Raw genomic sequence first — 15,350 nt, 5'->3', positions numbered from 1 at the left:
ATTTTTTACTATATATTGTATTGAGATTGATAAAGAAAATAATGAATTTGCGCCCTAAAACGACTTTCCAATTTTTTACAATAATATTAAGGAAAATATTAATTGTATTGAGATCAAGAAATAAAAGAACACAAAGTCTTAAATGTGGCTGGCCACACCGTGTGGCCAGCCACTATAGGGATTACTTTGCTAGTGTAATGGGGGTTACTTGACCAGTGTTAAAGGGGTTACTTCATCATTGTTATAGAGTTACTTGGTCAGTGTTATAGGGGTTACTTGATTGGTATTATATCAGGGATTACTTAATCAATGTTATAGGGGTTACTTTAAGTGGTCGCACGGTGTGGCCGGCCGCACACAAGACGAGATGATAAAAGAATTTGCGCCCTAAAATGACTTTGCAATTATTTACAATAATATTGTATTGAGATAGCAAGATAATTAAATAAAAGAAATTAAATAATGCAATTATATATAGGGAAAATATGAATGCCTAACTTAGCTATAGTTTGATGAGCCATCATATCTTAATAATAACGGTATCGAATCATAAAAATCTCCCAACTTTTTGCTGCTTTTTTCATAAGATTGAATGAGTAGCAAATAATGAGATTCCAGCCACATCAATTATATAATTTCTGTATTTTTCTTACAACTAATTAATCTTGGCATTTTCTATGTCGGAGTGCTTTTGAACACAAACATATTACATCGAGGGCTAATTAATAGTAATGTCGGATTATAGCAACTTGTTTTTATGTACTACCAATTGTCATCATCAACATTAAACAAATAACCTTAACATAACCTATTTTTTAATAAATTACTAGTCAATATCATAATCTAAATGTTATTATTATCAACCTTAAGCTAAGCTCAATACTTAATTATTATTTTTCCAAAAAATCCAAGCTAAGGCCGCAATGCAATAATGTTAATGCCATGCAACTTGAATAAAACATTACACTAATGATCGAGTGATAGGTATTGTACGTAGTTATGCTTGTTTGTAGGATAATCGAATTGTCTAAGTCCTGTAATCGAATTTCTTTACGCAAGTATTTCATTGTCTTTTATCGCTATATCTGTATGCACAAAAAAAAAAGGTGAAAGTGCTAACCATGTACTATATTCATCTATCGTTCTCATCTTTAGTAGCGAGGACTCGAGAGAGATAAGGAGATATATTAAATTACTAAAATACTTATTATTAAAATGTAACAACTAATATTACTATTAAAAGAGCTAGTCAATTAAATACAACACTTGGAGATTTTCTCTCTCTCTCACTCAATCTAATCTCTCTTGTTGGTCTAGTTAGAGACCAAACCCTAGATAGAAGGGAGAGAAGCATTTTAAAATTCAAAAAAAAAAAAAAAAAAAAAAAACAAAAAACAAAAATAATAATTTTTGACCAAACTATCCAGCTAATTACTTAAAATAATTACTCATACTTTTTTTTTTATTTTTTATTTTTTTTTTTTTTTTAATTTCTCTCTTAATTTTTTTTTTTCTTTTTCATTTTTGTTTACATAAGTAAACTTCTAATAATGGCTGCTTGAGCACTGTCACTGTCAGTTGAAGCCAAGAGTTCGGCTAATCTGTCGCTTAGATCATCCACTTCCCTATGCAAGTTCCTAATATAATTGCAAGTCTCCTGCAAAACCCTATTTGCCGACTGCCCAAAATAAATAAAAATAAATGTTAGTCAACACCATTTTTTAATTTGTACATCATTTATATTATATAATATACAAATATTTTCTATGAATATAATGCACCTAGATGACTTAGGGTTAAAAAAAATTAAATGCAAGATAAGAAATTAATGGAAGAAAAAAGAGTCCCACATCACAAGCAAATTGTTTGCTAGTTGCACCACATAATAATAAAAAATTTATTTAATATAGTTCTAATATAATGGGCATATTTATATATATGTATATAATGCCAATAATTCTATAACATCTAACTTATATACTAAGATTTAATGAACTTGTGACTTATCTACCCTAACACAATGGAGTCCACACAAAATTTGTGCTTCTTCTCATAGTTTCTAAAATGTTCACAAAATGAAGAATGAATAATAAAATGTACATAATATTAATTAAAGTTACATTCTATTATTCCTATAATAGTAATGTGAAAGCATTTATATCGTCATTTCAATGTTGTATACAGGACTCCAGAACCGTCACATAAAGTGGGGTCTGGAAGAGTTCAGATGTACGCAGTCTTATTCATCTATCTATCTGTAAATAACGCGCAAAAAAGACTATTTATGGATGCTAGCTAGCTATCTAGTTTGTATGTGTATGTATGTATAAGTATACCTTGTCAGAGCTTCGTCTTCCACGTATCTCAGGAACAAGCTGCTGCAACTTGTGAACGAGGTCAGCTATTTGATCATCACTAATGGAAGAGACACCAGCGGATTGCTGCCTGGACCGTGATCGTCGGCTAGACATAGTGATGATAGTACAATGAAGGAGGAATTCGATGGAAGTGATCTATATATCAACGAAAGAAGAAGCTAAGAGAATGAAGCTATATATTTAGGTGAAGAAGAAGAAGAAGAAGAAGCAAGAAAGTAGGAGAGTAGTATAGTTTTGTATTGTGATGTTGTTGTTTATTTGTCAGAGAATAAGAAAGAAGGGTTAGTATATAAAGGAAATAGAAAGAAACTGTTTAAAAGATAAAAATAAATTTTATATTAAAAAAAAAATAATAAAAAAAAATAAAAAAAAAAAAAAGAGGAAAAAGAAGGACAAAGAGGTGAGGAAAGCATGAAGAAGAGGGAATGGGAGAGAGAAAAGAGTGGAGGGTGTTGGAAGTGAAGAAGACAAGTGCATGGGAGAACGCAGTGGGCTAATTTAACTTAAGGGGATGTATGGATGGCTAGATACGATCGAGTAGCTTTTATTAAATATAAAATAACAAACAATATAATATAATGTTTTATGTTACATGTATAATAATTAATAATAATAATAATAATAATAATAATAATAATAAGTTGAAGAGAGAGAAAATAAAATGCATATATTGCATTGTGTATTTGTGTTTGTGGCATGTTATTGTAGGGAAGTGTCCTTCTCTTGGTGTCCCCAATTTGGGGTTGGTCTTCAAGTGGGTAAGGGAGAAGTGTGCTTCTATTTCAGCATACGAAAGGGGCCTCTTTGTGTCAGTCTTACCATGCATCCCCATGTTATCCTTGCTTACATACTACGACGCCTCGATACTCTCTCTGTTTCTTTTTTTTTTTACACTCTCTAGCTATATATTTTAATTTGTTTACAGACGTAGCTAGTTAATGACTGCTAGATGTTTAAATTGGTACAACATATACTACGTATATGCTTTAATTTAATTGGTAAATGACTTCTTGATCTGTATGTCAAGTCTGTCTGTTGAAAAATGCGTTGCAGTATGAATAGGTACATAAGCATGCCGGCGTTCTATACAATTTTTTACTATATATGAACAACTAACTTATTAATGCATGGGGTTAGAAGGGGTAAGTAGTGAAGTAGGGGAATTTAGGTAGTTTGACCAAAACAAGAAGTGTGAATGCACGACAAAGTTTACTAAAAGAAAACATGTGAAGTTGTCTTTAAGTTATCCATGAAATAATAAAATAGAGAAATATTTTAAGGAACAAATGAGTAGATAAAGCTAAGTTCATATATGTTGATAAATGACCGATCGAGTCATTTAATAAATCGGTCCAATTTAGATCAATTTGGTTATGATGTTAGAGTCAATTAAGTAAACTGACTGGACTACGTTCAACAAATTAAATTAAAAATCCACCTTTATAACAATTGTAGCAATTTAGGCTCATGCATGTAGCATGTGGTACGTAGAAATTTTTTTGGACTTCTTTGATTTGTCCTTTATATATTTCAAGTCAGTGGCAAGAAAACATGTTATTTGACAAATGTTTTGTATCAAGAGATGCAACTCGATCATGTTCTAAGACATATTATATCCCATATTCAGCGATTCAAATTTGCTTAAACATTCTTAAATTTGTTCGGTCACCACAATGAGATAAGAGCTTTTATCTGACAGATATTATATTTATGATAATATTTGTCGCAGATTAAGATAGATTTTATATATATTTACAAAGTCACAAATACAATACATGTACAGTAGTATTATTTACCACGACATTTCATAATCAACTATCGAACACAACTTTATTAAAAAAATCCTTTATAACTAATTTTATTACTCTTATACTTTCGTAATACAGAGTACTAGCTCAAAAGACGATGTACTAATATCAATTTGAACAAATATTGTATGCAGTCCTGTCCATGATGATTAAGAATATGTTGCTAGCTAGCTACTCTGTATAATATTTAAAATGAAGATGATAGCGTACTATGTTGAAAATACTAAGATATAAGTATATAACCCTAGGTATGTAGCTTGGATGCATTAGGCATAAGCAAAGATTAAGAATTTAAAATCGATAAATGGCGGTTTTGTAACTCAAAGGATATGTTAGTTGAAGTATTGGGAAAAAGCCACAGAATGAAGGAACGGAGTTTGACATGGTTGACCAGTCAGACTTATAATTTTAAAAAAAATTGACAAATTCTAAAATTCTCTCTTTAAAAAATTTGTATCATTACATCACAATGAAACTCGTGGCATCTTGGAAACTCACATTACACCGACCCGAATCCTAGGCCTCTTATTTGGTTTATTTTTTTGTGTAGTTGTACCTTTACACAAACTACGTTGTTGTATTAGTTGTTGGCTTATCAAAATCATTAAAATTCTCCTCGGAGTATGGAGTAATAACTTCTATGGAGTAATTTTTTCTTAAAAATAAGTACAGATTAGTATGAATAAGGTTTTATTTTTTCACCTTAGTTCAAACATTTTCTCAATTTTCTTTTATTTGTAACACAACATTTGAGTATGCTATTTAGGAGTTGATTAAAGTAGATAAACGAACAGCTTTATCAGCATAATTTTAACACCAAGAATAGATGAAGGTTAGCCGGTTCAATATTAAAGGTCTGTTCTTATTGACTGAACTCAGCTGAACTGAACTGAACTGAGCTGAATTGAATATTTTATAAGATAAGGAAATTAGGAGCTCAACTGAACTGAAAATAAACGTATGAGAACAGGCCCTAATTACGTGTATAAATTTTGATAATTTGTCCTTTTACGTTACCAAATCTCTTGTCAATGTGCATCTGTATTCAAAAAAAATTTAGCAGTAAAAATAGCCAACAACTTAAAAAAAAAAAAAAACAAATATAATCAGTATAAATAAGTTTTAAGCGATAAAAATAATCAGCAGCTTTAAAAAACACAAATACTTTGAATGACAAAGAATCACTATAAATAAGTTTCAACCAGTTAAAATAATTTATATTTAGCAACAATAATTTCATTTCATTAAAAATAAGATGAAAAAGTGCCTAATTCCTCTCATTAACATTTTTTTCCAATTCTGTAAATATAATTTGTATCGATCAAGTCTTTTTCATTTTAATAATTGTTTTTTTGTTATTGCTTGGCCCGGTACTCCTTATGTGAAAAAGATTTGAGATTTGACTGGCTGCAAAAATTTAGGGCAAAAACATGATTTTGAAATCAATAAAAAAAAATTGTGATCTTTCAAATCAGTTCTTAATATCTATGTATGTTTTATGGATTTTTGAAAAAAAATGAATGTGATTAAACAGTGAGTATAACCTAAGGTATCTAAGAGTCATTTAATTTTATTTTGAACGGACAAGGGAGCAACAGACAATAATCAACAACAATAACTTAAGGTATCAACCCATCAAAAAAAAAACTTAAGGTATCAAAAAGTCATTCCATTTTTGAAAATATAAACACTCAATTTAATAAATAAAATAAAATAAAATATGAAATCCTAGTTCTGTCTTCTTCTGCAGTCTAGATTATTAGTTTAATTAATTAATACCAGTCCTTGTCTAATTGACTTAGTTGTGAAGTCCTTGTACAGTGGAGTATAACATAAAGTTATAGTATAATATACATGTAACACGGTTAAGTTTGATTAAATTTTATTATATGAACAATAATAATGCATATAAAATAAGGTTGGTACGTAAGTTCAAAGTGATAAGCTAATTAATAATAATAAGTAAGTATAATTAAGAAGCATGTGGGAGAGATATGATGCCTCTTTTCTCCGGCGAGATTCCTGCTTAAATGGTCAGTAATTTGTCGACGTTATAACAAATATTACTTTTTTTGGTTAGTCGTTGTTTTTATGGTGGTGGAACTAAGCTAACTAACTTAGAGCATTAGAGTGGTCATAACTCATAATCCCTTCGATTTGTCGCTTGCTTATGCCATGGATGCATGTGTGCATGCAACACTTGCGCTTAAGTCTTCCTCCCACGCATCAATATATGATATATTTTTTTTTGCGTTGTCGAAAGACGGAATCACACTAAAGACAACAAATCAGTGACGTAGATGAGTTTCAATTTCAATTCGATAACTGATAATAAAAGGTGTTGTTTGTAAGACTTTGCCAGCTATTCTTTTTCAACAATAGTTTATGTTGCAAAATAGGCCAGGGTTTGTTGTAAATGTTATGGTTTATGTGGTATTACTCCTCAATTATGCAAATTATATACTCTAATCTAATTGTTAATTTAAAAAGATGTATTTGAACTCGTGACAAGTATAGGAAATGGATTTTGTTCAACCACTACTCATTAAAATGAATAAAATTTGCATAAAACAATTCATTTTAAAAATAATAAGGGAATTATTACACACCATAAAACTAAGATATGAGTGATACAAGTAGCTTAATTAAGATATATTATACCCAATTATCATAAAAGGTTCACCTTTTGGTTGAGGAAATAATTTTTATTTACAAGCTAAGAAGGGATGATCAGTTGATCATGATTCACGACTTATAATATAAAACCCAACTTATGAATAGAAATGTATTTTTCTGTTTATTTACTATTTGAACCATCTCTTCGTACTTTTAAAGTAGGCTTTTCATGATTTTGCCAGTTGGTATTGTACGTACTTCCTATAATCCTATTAATGCACTTTCTTACCACATAGTAACATACTACTATATGCTTATATTAAGTAGTGGTCCATAATCTAAGTACAGTTTTGGAATCAAATAGCCTTCTCAATATCCTAAATTCAACCACAAATTGTACTTTTTTTTTTTTTCTTTTCACAAATGACCTAGTCAATCACACTTTCATTGGAATTGTTTTTGGTGTTTAGAGAGCTACAAGAGCAACGGATAGGATCACCTGGAATTGGAAGGGAAGCTTTAAGTCTTTAAGTACTTGAGCTCTCCCTCACACTCACTTTCTTTGTGAATTATATAGCTGAAATCGAAGTTCAAGCTTCAAGTGAAAAATATTTTTCTTCTTGTCATCAAATAAACAATTCAGAACACTATATTATTAAAATAATAAAGAAAAATTTGCCAAAAATAACACCACCTTTAGACAGTCTTCCCATAATAGCACCACCTTTTGATTATTCCTGAATAACACCACCTTTCACATGTATTTGCCAAAAATGAAACAAAACCGGTTGGTAGCCTGTAAAACAGGTTACTTGTGCACGTGTCATAATGTCAATGGTCAATTTTATTTATTAAATTTTTTTTTTCAAAACCTAAGTAATTAAAAAACAAAGTATAAATTAAAAAAAAAAAAAAACCCACCACCAAGCCGGCTAGCCTCCCCTGCCAGTCTCTCCCTGCCCAGCCCCCACCCCGTACCCACCCTCGCCGCCGCCCTTCCCCCTCCCCATCCTCACCGCCGATCAACCTCCCCAGCCTTCCCCCTCCCCTAAACGACACCCCCCTCCACCCATTCCCCCGCCCTAAACAACCCACCACCTATCTATTCCCCCGCCCTAAACACCCCTAGCCTCCACCCATTCCCCTTCCCTAAACACCCCTCCACCCATTCCCTGTTCCCTTATCCATTTCTGGTGCCCCCTTCCCTTTCCCATTTTCGATGCCCCTACCCATCCCTTCTCCATTTTCGATACCCCCTCCCTTTCCCTTCCCAATTTCCTGCCCCTACCACCTATCTCCTTCCCCCAAAAACATAACCAGTCAAAAATGTTGGTTGTGTAAAGGGAAAAGGCTCGAAATTGGGGACGATGAAGGGAGGGGGGATTGAATCTGCTACGTGGAGGAGAGGTGGGGGCTGAAATCGGGAACGGTGAAGGGAGGAGCCCGAAATCAAGGTGGTGGTTCTCAGTGAAAGGGGGTTTTTAATTTTTTTGGTTTCAGGTGATTGGTCTTGGTTGGGGTGGTGGATGCCGGTGAAAGGGGGTGGGCAAAGGGGCCGGGAAAGTGGGAAGGAGGGTTTAATTTTTTTTTTAAAAAGGTTTTCCAAAATTAAAAATAAAAATAAATAAATTAACCAATCAAATTAGCTTAGAACACGTCTCCCAAGGTTACCTGAAAAAAAAAGTTACTGGTTTTTTGTTTCATTTTTGGCAAATACATGTGAAATGTGGTGTTATTCTGAAATAATCAAAAGGTGGTGCTATTATGGGAAGACCGCCCAAAGGTGGTGTTATTTTTGGCAAATTTTCCAATAATAAATAGATAGACTTGATCAAAGACCGGTTCAGACATTAATCCAAAAACTCATGTCATAATTAACAAGCTAAGATTTTTAATTCTAATTAATGATCAATTCTAAATTAGTAACCTATAAAAGCTATTACTTAATTTAAGGCTGGAAAGCTATTACAACGTGTTTAAAATTAAATTAGTTCTATTTCTCTTTTCATAGTCTTCCTTATTCCTCAAAGCTTACTTATTAATTTAGGTCCTGCTTTTTTGAACTTCTCGACTCTGCTGAAATTTGCTATGCTATGCTCTGCTGACACTTGCTCTATTTTGGATCTGTTTGCCCAGAAACTCAAAAGAACAGTGTCTAGTCTTACTCCAATGTATGATAGTTGTATGTGACCTCGTCAACTACACATATAGATGAATATATAAGCACGTGTGACAAAATTATTAAACATTGAAAGGAATAATGAATTCATAGATCGATGCTTGAAATAGGGTTGACAAGGAGAAACCCCAACTAAACTTGTCATACTTCAATTCATATGCAACACCCCGTCACCCCATATGATTGAACTTAATGTTTACTATGTAAATTTGGTAATTCATTAATCGTGGACCTTATATATACGTAAACTAGTACAACAATTTTCCTATGAGTAATTTCACTATCATTAGCTCCTATTATCACTGCTTAGCAAATACTTGTAAGAACATAAAGATGACTCCTTTTCCGTGATATATCAAGGTGTCTTTTTAATCCTAAAGAGTGGGCATATTAATTGATCGAATTATACTATAGTTGTAAGTCTTGTAACATACTTACATACTTGCATATATTTTAAATGTAGAAAAAGTCACAGCCTATGATAATATGAAGAAAGTAGAGGCAGAATATAATGCTAGCTATTCATAAGTAAATATATATATATAGACGGGGGACCATAATTATATTAACAATGTCGAAAGATATGCAAAATCCTTAGGCAACCAATAAAATTTGAGATACTAGATTCACAAAAAACGACCTTTCTTATTCTTTAACCTCTCACTTCTCTTTCTCTTTCTGTATTTCTGTCCCTGCTTAATTACACGTTCATGTCATTATTATGTTTTTATTTGCATGAAAATCTATGGAAGTTGCACAAACACCGAGCTTGATATGCTATTGATGCATATATGTATACATGCACAGGAAAGAGAGCTTTTTTTGTTTTATAAGACCTTAGATTTTCAACCCATTACATGTAACTAGAATAATGTACTCATACTATACTTCGTTCATCTGTACGTTTTCTTTTAGACATGTAATTCTAGGAGATCAGATGATTAGAGATGATAAACAAATACTATGTGTAAAAATTATTTTGATTAAATTAGTCGTTTACACTATATAATCTCGACCTTGAAATACGCGCCATACGACCGTGTTGCAAGTATGTAAAAAGAGAGGATGTACATGATTGTATGTGTTTTTTTTTCGTCTCCAAATATAGTTACCTATTTTTGTTATGAAACTCATTAGTATTAAGAGAATAGATTATTGTAGTGTTTTGTTTAATAAAAGTAAACATAAAATCAAGCATATACTTTAATTTGTATAATATTTTTTTTTTTACCGTGAAAAAAATCAATAGGGTTTTATTGATTGACGATGATGAACAAATTAAATAAAATGTTTCGTAATTGAAAATAGCGAGTTTGTTGAAGTGTGTACTATTCCAATCAATGCATACATGTGATGTTCCACAATGATAAAAGAAGAGAAAATCTTAAATTGAGGTTGCTCTTTTGATTGTCATATGGTTTTGAGATAGAGTCTCCTTACACTTGTAAAATGGACGGACTCTTTTTTAGGTAATTTATGCAGCCCATACTTGTATTTACCTAAGGCTCAAATGAGAAATAAAAATTGGCCAACAGTTTGTGAAAAATGGAATGTTTCTTAGTGACAAAGGGATACTATTAGGTTTTAGAATTAGGCATTACCCTTTAAAGTAAACTTTTTAATATTTTTGTTGTGTTATTGATATTTAAGATCATGGACCATGTCAATAATTTTAATTTTAGATAGAGGGATTAATATAATGTAGAGGACTCAACCATCAATATAGAAAATATGGGAACATGGGTAACAGCCTCAATAGACTAAACAAGGTCTAGTATGAATAATAAAACTCCCTTTCTTCAAAAAAAAAAAAAAAAAAAAAAAAAAAAAAAAAAAAAAAAAAATGAATAATAAAACTCCCGTAAAAAAAAATGTATAATAAAACTATTGCTTCGTACTTTCTCTTTCAACATTAATTGTTGCACCCCAACTCATTTTTTGATTTATCAATTCAAGGACGTTATAGAATTTTGCAAAAAATGCTCTTTTCCATAACATTAACCCTTTTCACGTTGTCTTCATTACTAATGTCTTAGTAAGTGTGATTTTGTTACAATCACATTTTTTTGTCGATTAGAAAGAGAAAATTTCGTTGATTGAATTCACTAGAGAACAAAGTACATAAGTCATTCAAGATACAAAATGTCTAAGGAGCGACTAACCTTCTAGGAAGGCCCTTCGTCTACATAATGTCAAGAGGTGAAAACAAAATACATAAACAAAGATATATACACAAAAAACCTTGTCTATAAATACATGCAAGTATAATTACAGTTACGTACCATGTATCCCTGTCCTCTTTATTGTGTGTTTACGTGTCCGTTCATCGTATAAATGTTTCCATGCAATACAACGAACTTATTAACTTAATGGTTAATTTCTCCATGTTTATAATCAGACGCTTTCTCTCTTGATTAATATATTTGCTATCTATCTTATATATTAGTATCAAACATGAGCCAACATGTTGCTCGCTCTCTACTTCTCTTCGTTTCTTGTGCAAGAATAGTCTATAATTTATACATATATCTAAACCCCTTGTCCTTTATCTTACCCCAATAAACTACACATGATATCTTAGCTTACGTCGCATACTTAATTAGAATATTAATTAAGCTTAATTCCTTATTTGTCTTTATGTCTACTTGGTAATACCACTTGCATTGTAATTAAGTACGTGCATTGAACTCATTTTAGTTCACAACAAACAGTGACTTTCGCTAATTACAAGACCATTTTAATTTGCTCGTACGTGCATCCTTTATTTTATAAAGAAGATTACGTACTCCTATACTAGTCTTGGTATTGCTCAAGCCAAGCCTAGCTTAGCAAAGGAGAATAAGACATTTTAGCTTCTAGATTACTTGAACTTTGTGTAGTATGTAGTTTGAATGTTCAATGCATGCATCGTTTTATGGAGTATACTAGATTTCAACTTAGAAATATAGTACGATATATATATAAGGATTTGTTTTTATATGCTCGTGACCTTGATAATAAATAATGCAAGGTTGACTATTCTACACTAACCCTAAACTCGATCCGTCCAAGTACCACTCGTGATTCATACAGTGATTGCATATGAAAATAGTATAGTGCACCCGGGTGCACCATGCACATGGTGCACCCGGAAAGAACATTAGACATATTTTAAAGAACATGGGCAAAAAAAAAAGAACATGCTAGTCTTTAAAAAAAGAACATACCTATGTTTGACAAAAGAACATGTTTGTGTTTGACAAGAACATGACATTACAAAGAACATAAAGTCTTTACAAAAAGAACATGTTATTTTTCATGGTTATTTGGGTGGTTAAACGTGTTTGAAAAAGAACATTATATTTGACAAAAAAGAACATGTTCGTGTTTGACAAAGATATAGGTGATCATTGGGCGGACCGGGCAAAGGTTAAAAAATCAACTCACTTCTCGAGTCGGGCCAAGTTTTGGGCTGAAGTTTTTGTGCCCAAACCTGCCCAAAATGGTCCGGCCGTGCGGGCTTTTCGTGTTGAGTATAAAAAATCAACTAAAATGCATAATAACGCAATCCCAAACCCGCCCAAAAATTTAAATTTACTGGCTGGGTCCTACCGAATTTGGGGGTGAAATTTTTTTGCCCAAAACCCGTCCAAAATCAAGCCGGGTTGGTTTAACTTTGATCACCTCTAACCAAATAACATAAAGTCTTTACAAAAAGAACATGATAATACAGTAAAGAACATGTTCTTTTTTCTAGTTACTCGGGTGAATGATTTTTTTTTTTTTTTTTTTTTTTAAATGTACATATATTAAAGAACATATTGTATAATATAAAGAACATATAGTTCAAACTCAAAGAACATATGAATCAAATTTAAAGAACATATTATGCTCACGTTCTTTATAAATATCTATAATGTTCTTTTTTTCGCCCATGTTCTTTTAAATATACCTAATGTTCTTTTCGGGTGCACCATGCGCACCAACCATACATTAGATTGCATATTCATTAGCCTATATACGTAGTATATACTGTATAAAATCTATGACCTTTTTAATTTAATTATTCTGTATGATGTGTTTTATTCATTTGATTTTATTTCACGTAGTTATATGATTTTAACTAATAGTGCTTAGCTTATTTGAACTCTTTTTTAAACTTATTTTTATTTTTTTAGTTACTTGTAAATTGAGCTTGAAGCCTTTTTTTTTTTTCTTTTTTTTTGAGGAAAATTGAGCTTGAAGCCTTGAATAACCATTAAATTATTTATCTAAACTTATTTCTCCTTAAATAACTGAAAATAATCTTACAAAAATTACCTAAAATACTCTCTCTATTCAAAATTTGTTGGCACTAGTCACTCGTCAACATTTATTGTGATAGTCAAAATACTCCATATACCAACACTTCCGATCATGAATAGGGTCATTACTTGATCCATTATTATGCTATGATTATTAAAACTAATCTCCATATATAGAATTAAATTAACCCGATATTTGATGTGACTCGATACCGGTCATGGCCCGTGAATCTGTAACTCAAATTTGACCCACACCCAACCTAGCTAAGTAAACTCAACATCCAACGTGGACTTGAAAACCTTGATAAACCTAAAAGCAATTCAATCCAACATGACATGCAAAATGCAATTCTCTATTAATTTAACTTAAACCCTTTTATCATTCGACCTAAATTATGCAAGCGAGCCAACCCTTTATGGACTTGACTCGGGTAATTATTGCGGGGCTCACTCAGTTAGTTATCTTCTGTTTTAGGGTACAATTACTTTCTATGAAATTGATTGATATGAGCAACGAGTAAAGTATTTTAAGGATGTGAACAGAACTTATCAAGTGTCATTTGGTCAGACAATGTGATTATTTACTTTTTTTGTACTACTTTCTTTTCTTTTTTTTTCTTTTTTTTTTTTTTAATTTTTTTTTTTATGATTTGAATTCGAAAATGATAGTTATGAACATTGGGCCGGGTAATGTATAAATCGAAGAAATAATGTAGTACGTAATTACTTTTTGGCTGTCAAAAAGAAAAAAATTGTACTAATTAATTTCACTTTTTTTTTTTCCTAAAAAAAAGGGTGATAATGTCCTCAAGATCACAACTCTTCTTATCTTGTACTCATTTTGCTATCCACAACTCTTCTTATCTTGTACTCAAAGCCTGATTTGATTTACTGAACTGGACTGATTGGAGTTGAACTAAATTGAAATGAATTTAATAGAGTTGGAATGAATTGTTTATGAGAGAAGGAAATTAGAAACTGAACTGATTGAAACTGAACTGAATTGAACTGATTTGAGCTGAACTAAACTGAATTGAAATTAAGCTGAAGAGAACAGGCCCTGATCATTCCGCTAAAAACTAGTTTTGAAGAGAAACATGCCCTAATCATGATAATTGTTGATACATAGTTTTAGACTTTTTGATGATAAATTATTTTTAGGTTATGAGTTTTTTTTTTTTTTTTTAAGAAAGATTATGAATTTTTAATTTAATGGAAAAGTGGATGTGAAAGGAATCAGTGCGTTTTGTATATGACTTACCACACCATGCGACCGTTTTTAAAGAAAAAAGTAATTCGTATAACACTAACCAAGTAACTCTTATGACACCGACAAAGTAACCCCTGAAATACTGACTAAGTAATCCCTATAACACTAATGAAATTTTAATTATTTCGATGAGGATGCATTCAATACATCGAATAAGCACCTAATTTTCACTTATTATATGAACATACTTAAACTTGCCCGAAGTCCTTTCAAAGTTCAAACTCTTATTTAAACTTATAATAACTTATTACAACAATTTTTATTTTTAACAAAAGAACTTATTATGACTTATTTAAGCTGAAAATTGAATTGAGTAGCCCTTATTAATTCTAAGTAGAAATGATAAGTGAAAATGAGTTTAAAGGACAGAGGCCACAGAGCTTACGATAAGACGATAAGTTCAAGAATAATGAGATTAATATTTCAGAAAAATAAGTTCAGATGAGATCATCGTTTTATGTGCAGTTTTTAATCTTTAATTTCATAATGAAAAAAATTCTGAAAATCACATATTAATAAAATACACATTATTACGAATCTAACAAGACCCCACTTAATATATTTTTTCCGTATAGATTATTGTATATGTAAGGTCAAAGTTTGGTCAAATCTAACATTCAGATCAGATCAGATCAATTCAGATAAGCAAATATAAGACGAACTAAACAGGGCCAACATTAATAAGGGATTTTTTTAATTCAAATTACAATTGAAATGTGTTCATAAAAGTAAGAATATATAAGTTAAGATTAATTTCATAATAAGTTTAGACAATTAGACAGCTATATTTGATTTGATTTGATATTTATTTATTTT

General features: G+C 31.2%; 1 protein-coding gene across 1 annotated transcript; it reads right to left on the bottom strand.

Annotated features, from left to right (window-relative positions):
• Positions 1 to 1,175: 1,175 nt before the first annotated feature.
• On the bottom strand, positions 1,176 to 2,665 carry LOC145626385 (transcription factor PRE6-like). The gene is made up of 2 exons (XM_081678844.1): positions 2,337 to 2,665; positions 1,176 to 1,678 (listed from the first exon to the last, which is right to left on the bottom strand). Exons 1-2 carry the CDS (start codon positions 2,469 to 2,471, stop codon positions 1,529 to 1,531), a joined length of 285 nt encoding a protein of 94 aa, XP_081534970.1. The 5' UTR covers positions 2,472 to 2,665; the 3' UTR covers positions 1,176 to 1,528.
• Between the last annotated feature and the right edge of the window lie 12,685 nt (positions 2,666 to 15,350).

The sequence above is a fragment of the Chenopodium album genome, chromosome 1 (genome assembly GCF_948465745.1).
Source record: "Chenopodium album chromosome 1, dcCheAlbu1.1, whole genome shotgun sequence".
In the NCBI taxonomy this organism is placed as follows: Eukaryota; Viridiplantae; Streptophyta; class Magnoliopsida; order Caryophyllales; family Amaranthaceae; genus Chenopodium; species Chenopodium album.
The sequence above is the reverse complement of the archived record's forward strand: the minus strand, read 5'-3'. Positions and strand labels throughout refer to the sequence as shown.

Bases quoted from the DNA above. Each gene is read 5' to 3' on its own strand.
- LOC145626385 (XM_081678844.1), bottom strand. From the start codon at position 2,471: ATGTCTAGCCGACGATCACGGTCCAGGCAGCAATCCGCTGGTGTCTCT. The intron at 1,679-2,336 runs GTATACTTATAC...TATTTTGGGCAG, and splicing joins GAAGACGAAGCTCTGACAAG to TCGGCAAATAGGGTTTTGCA.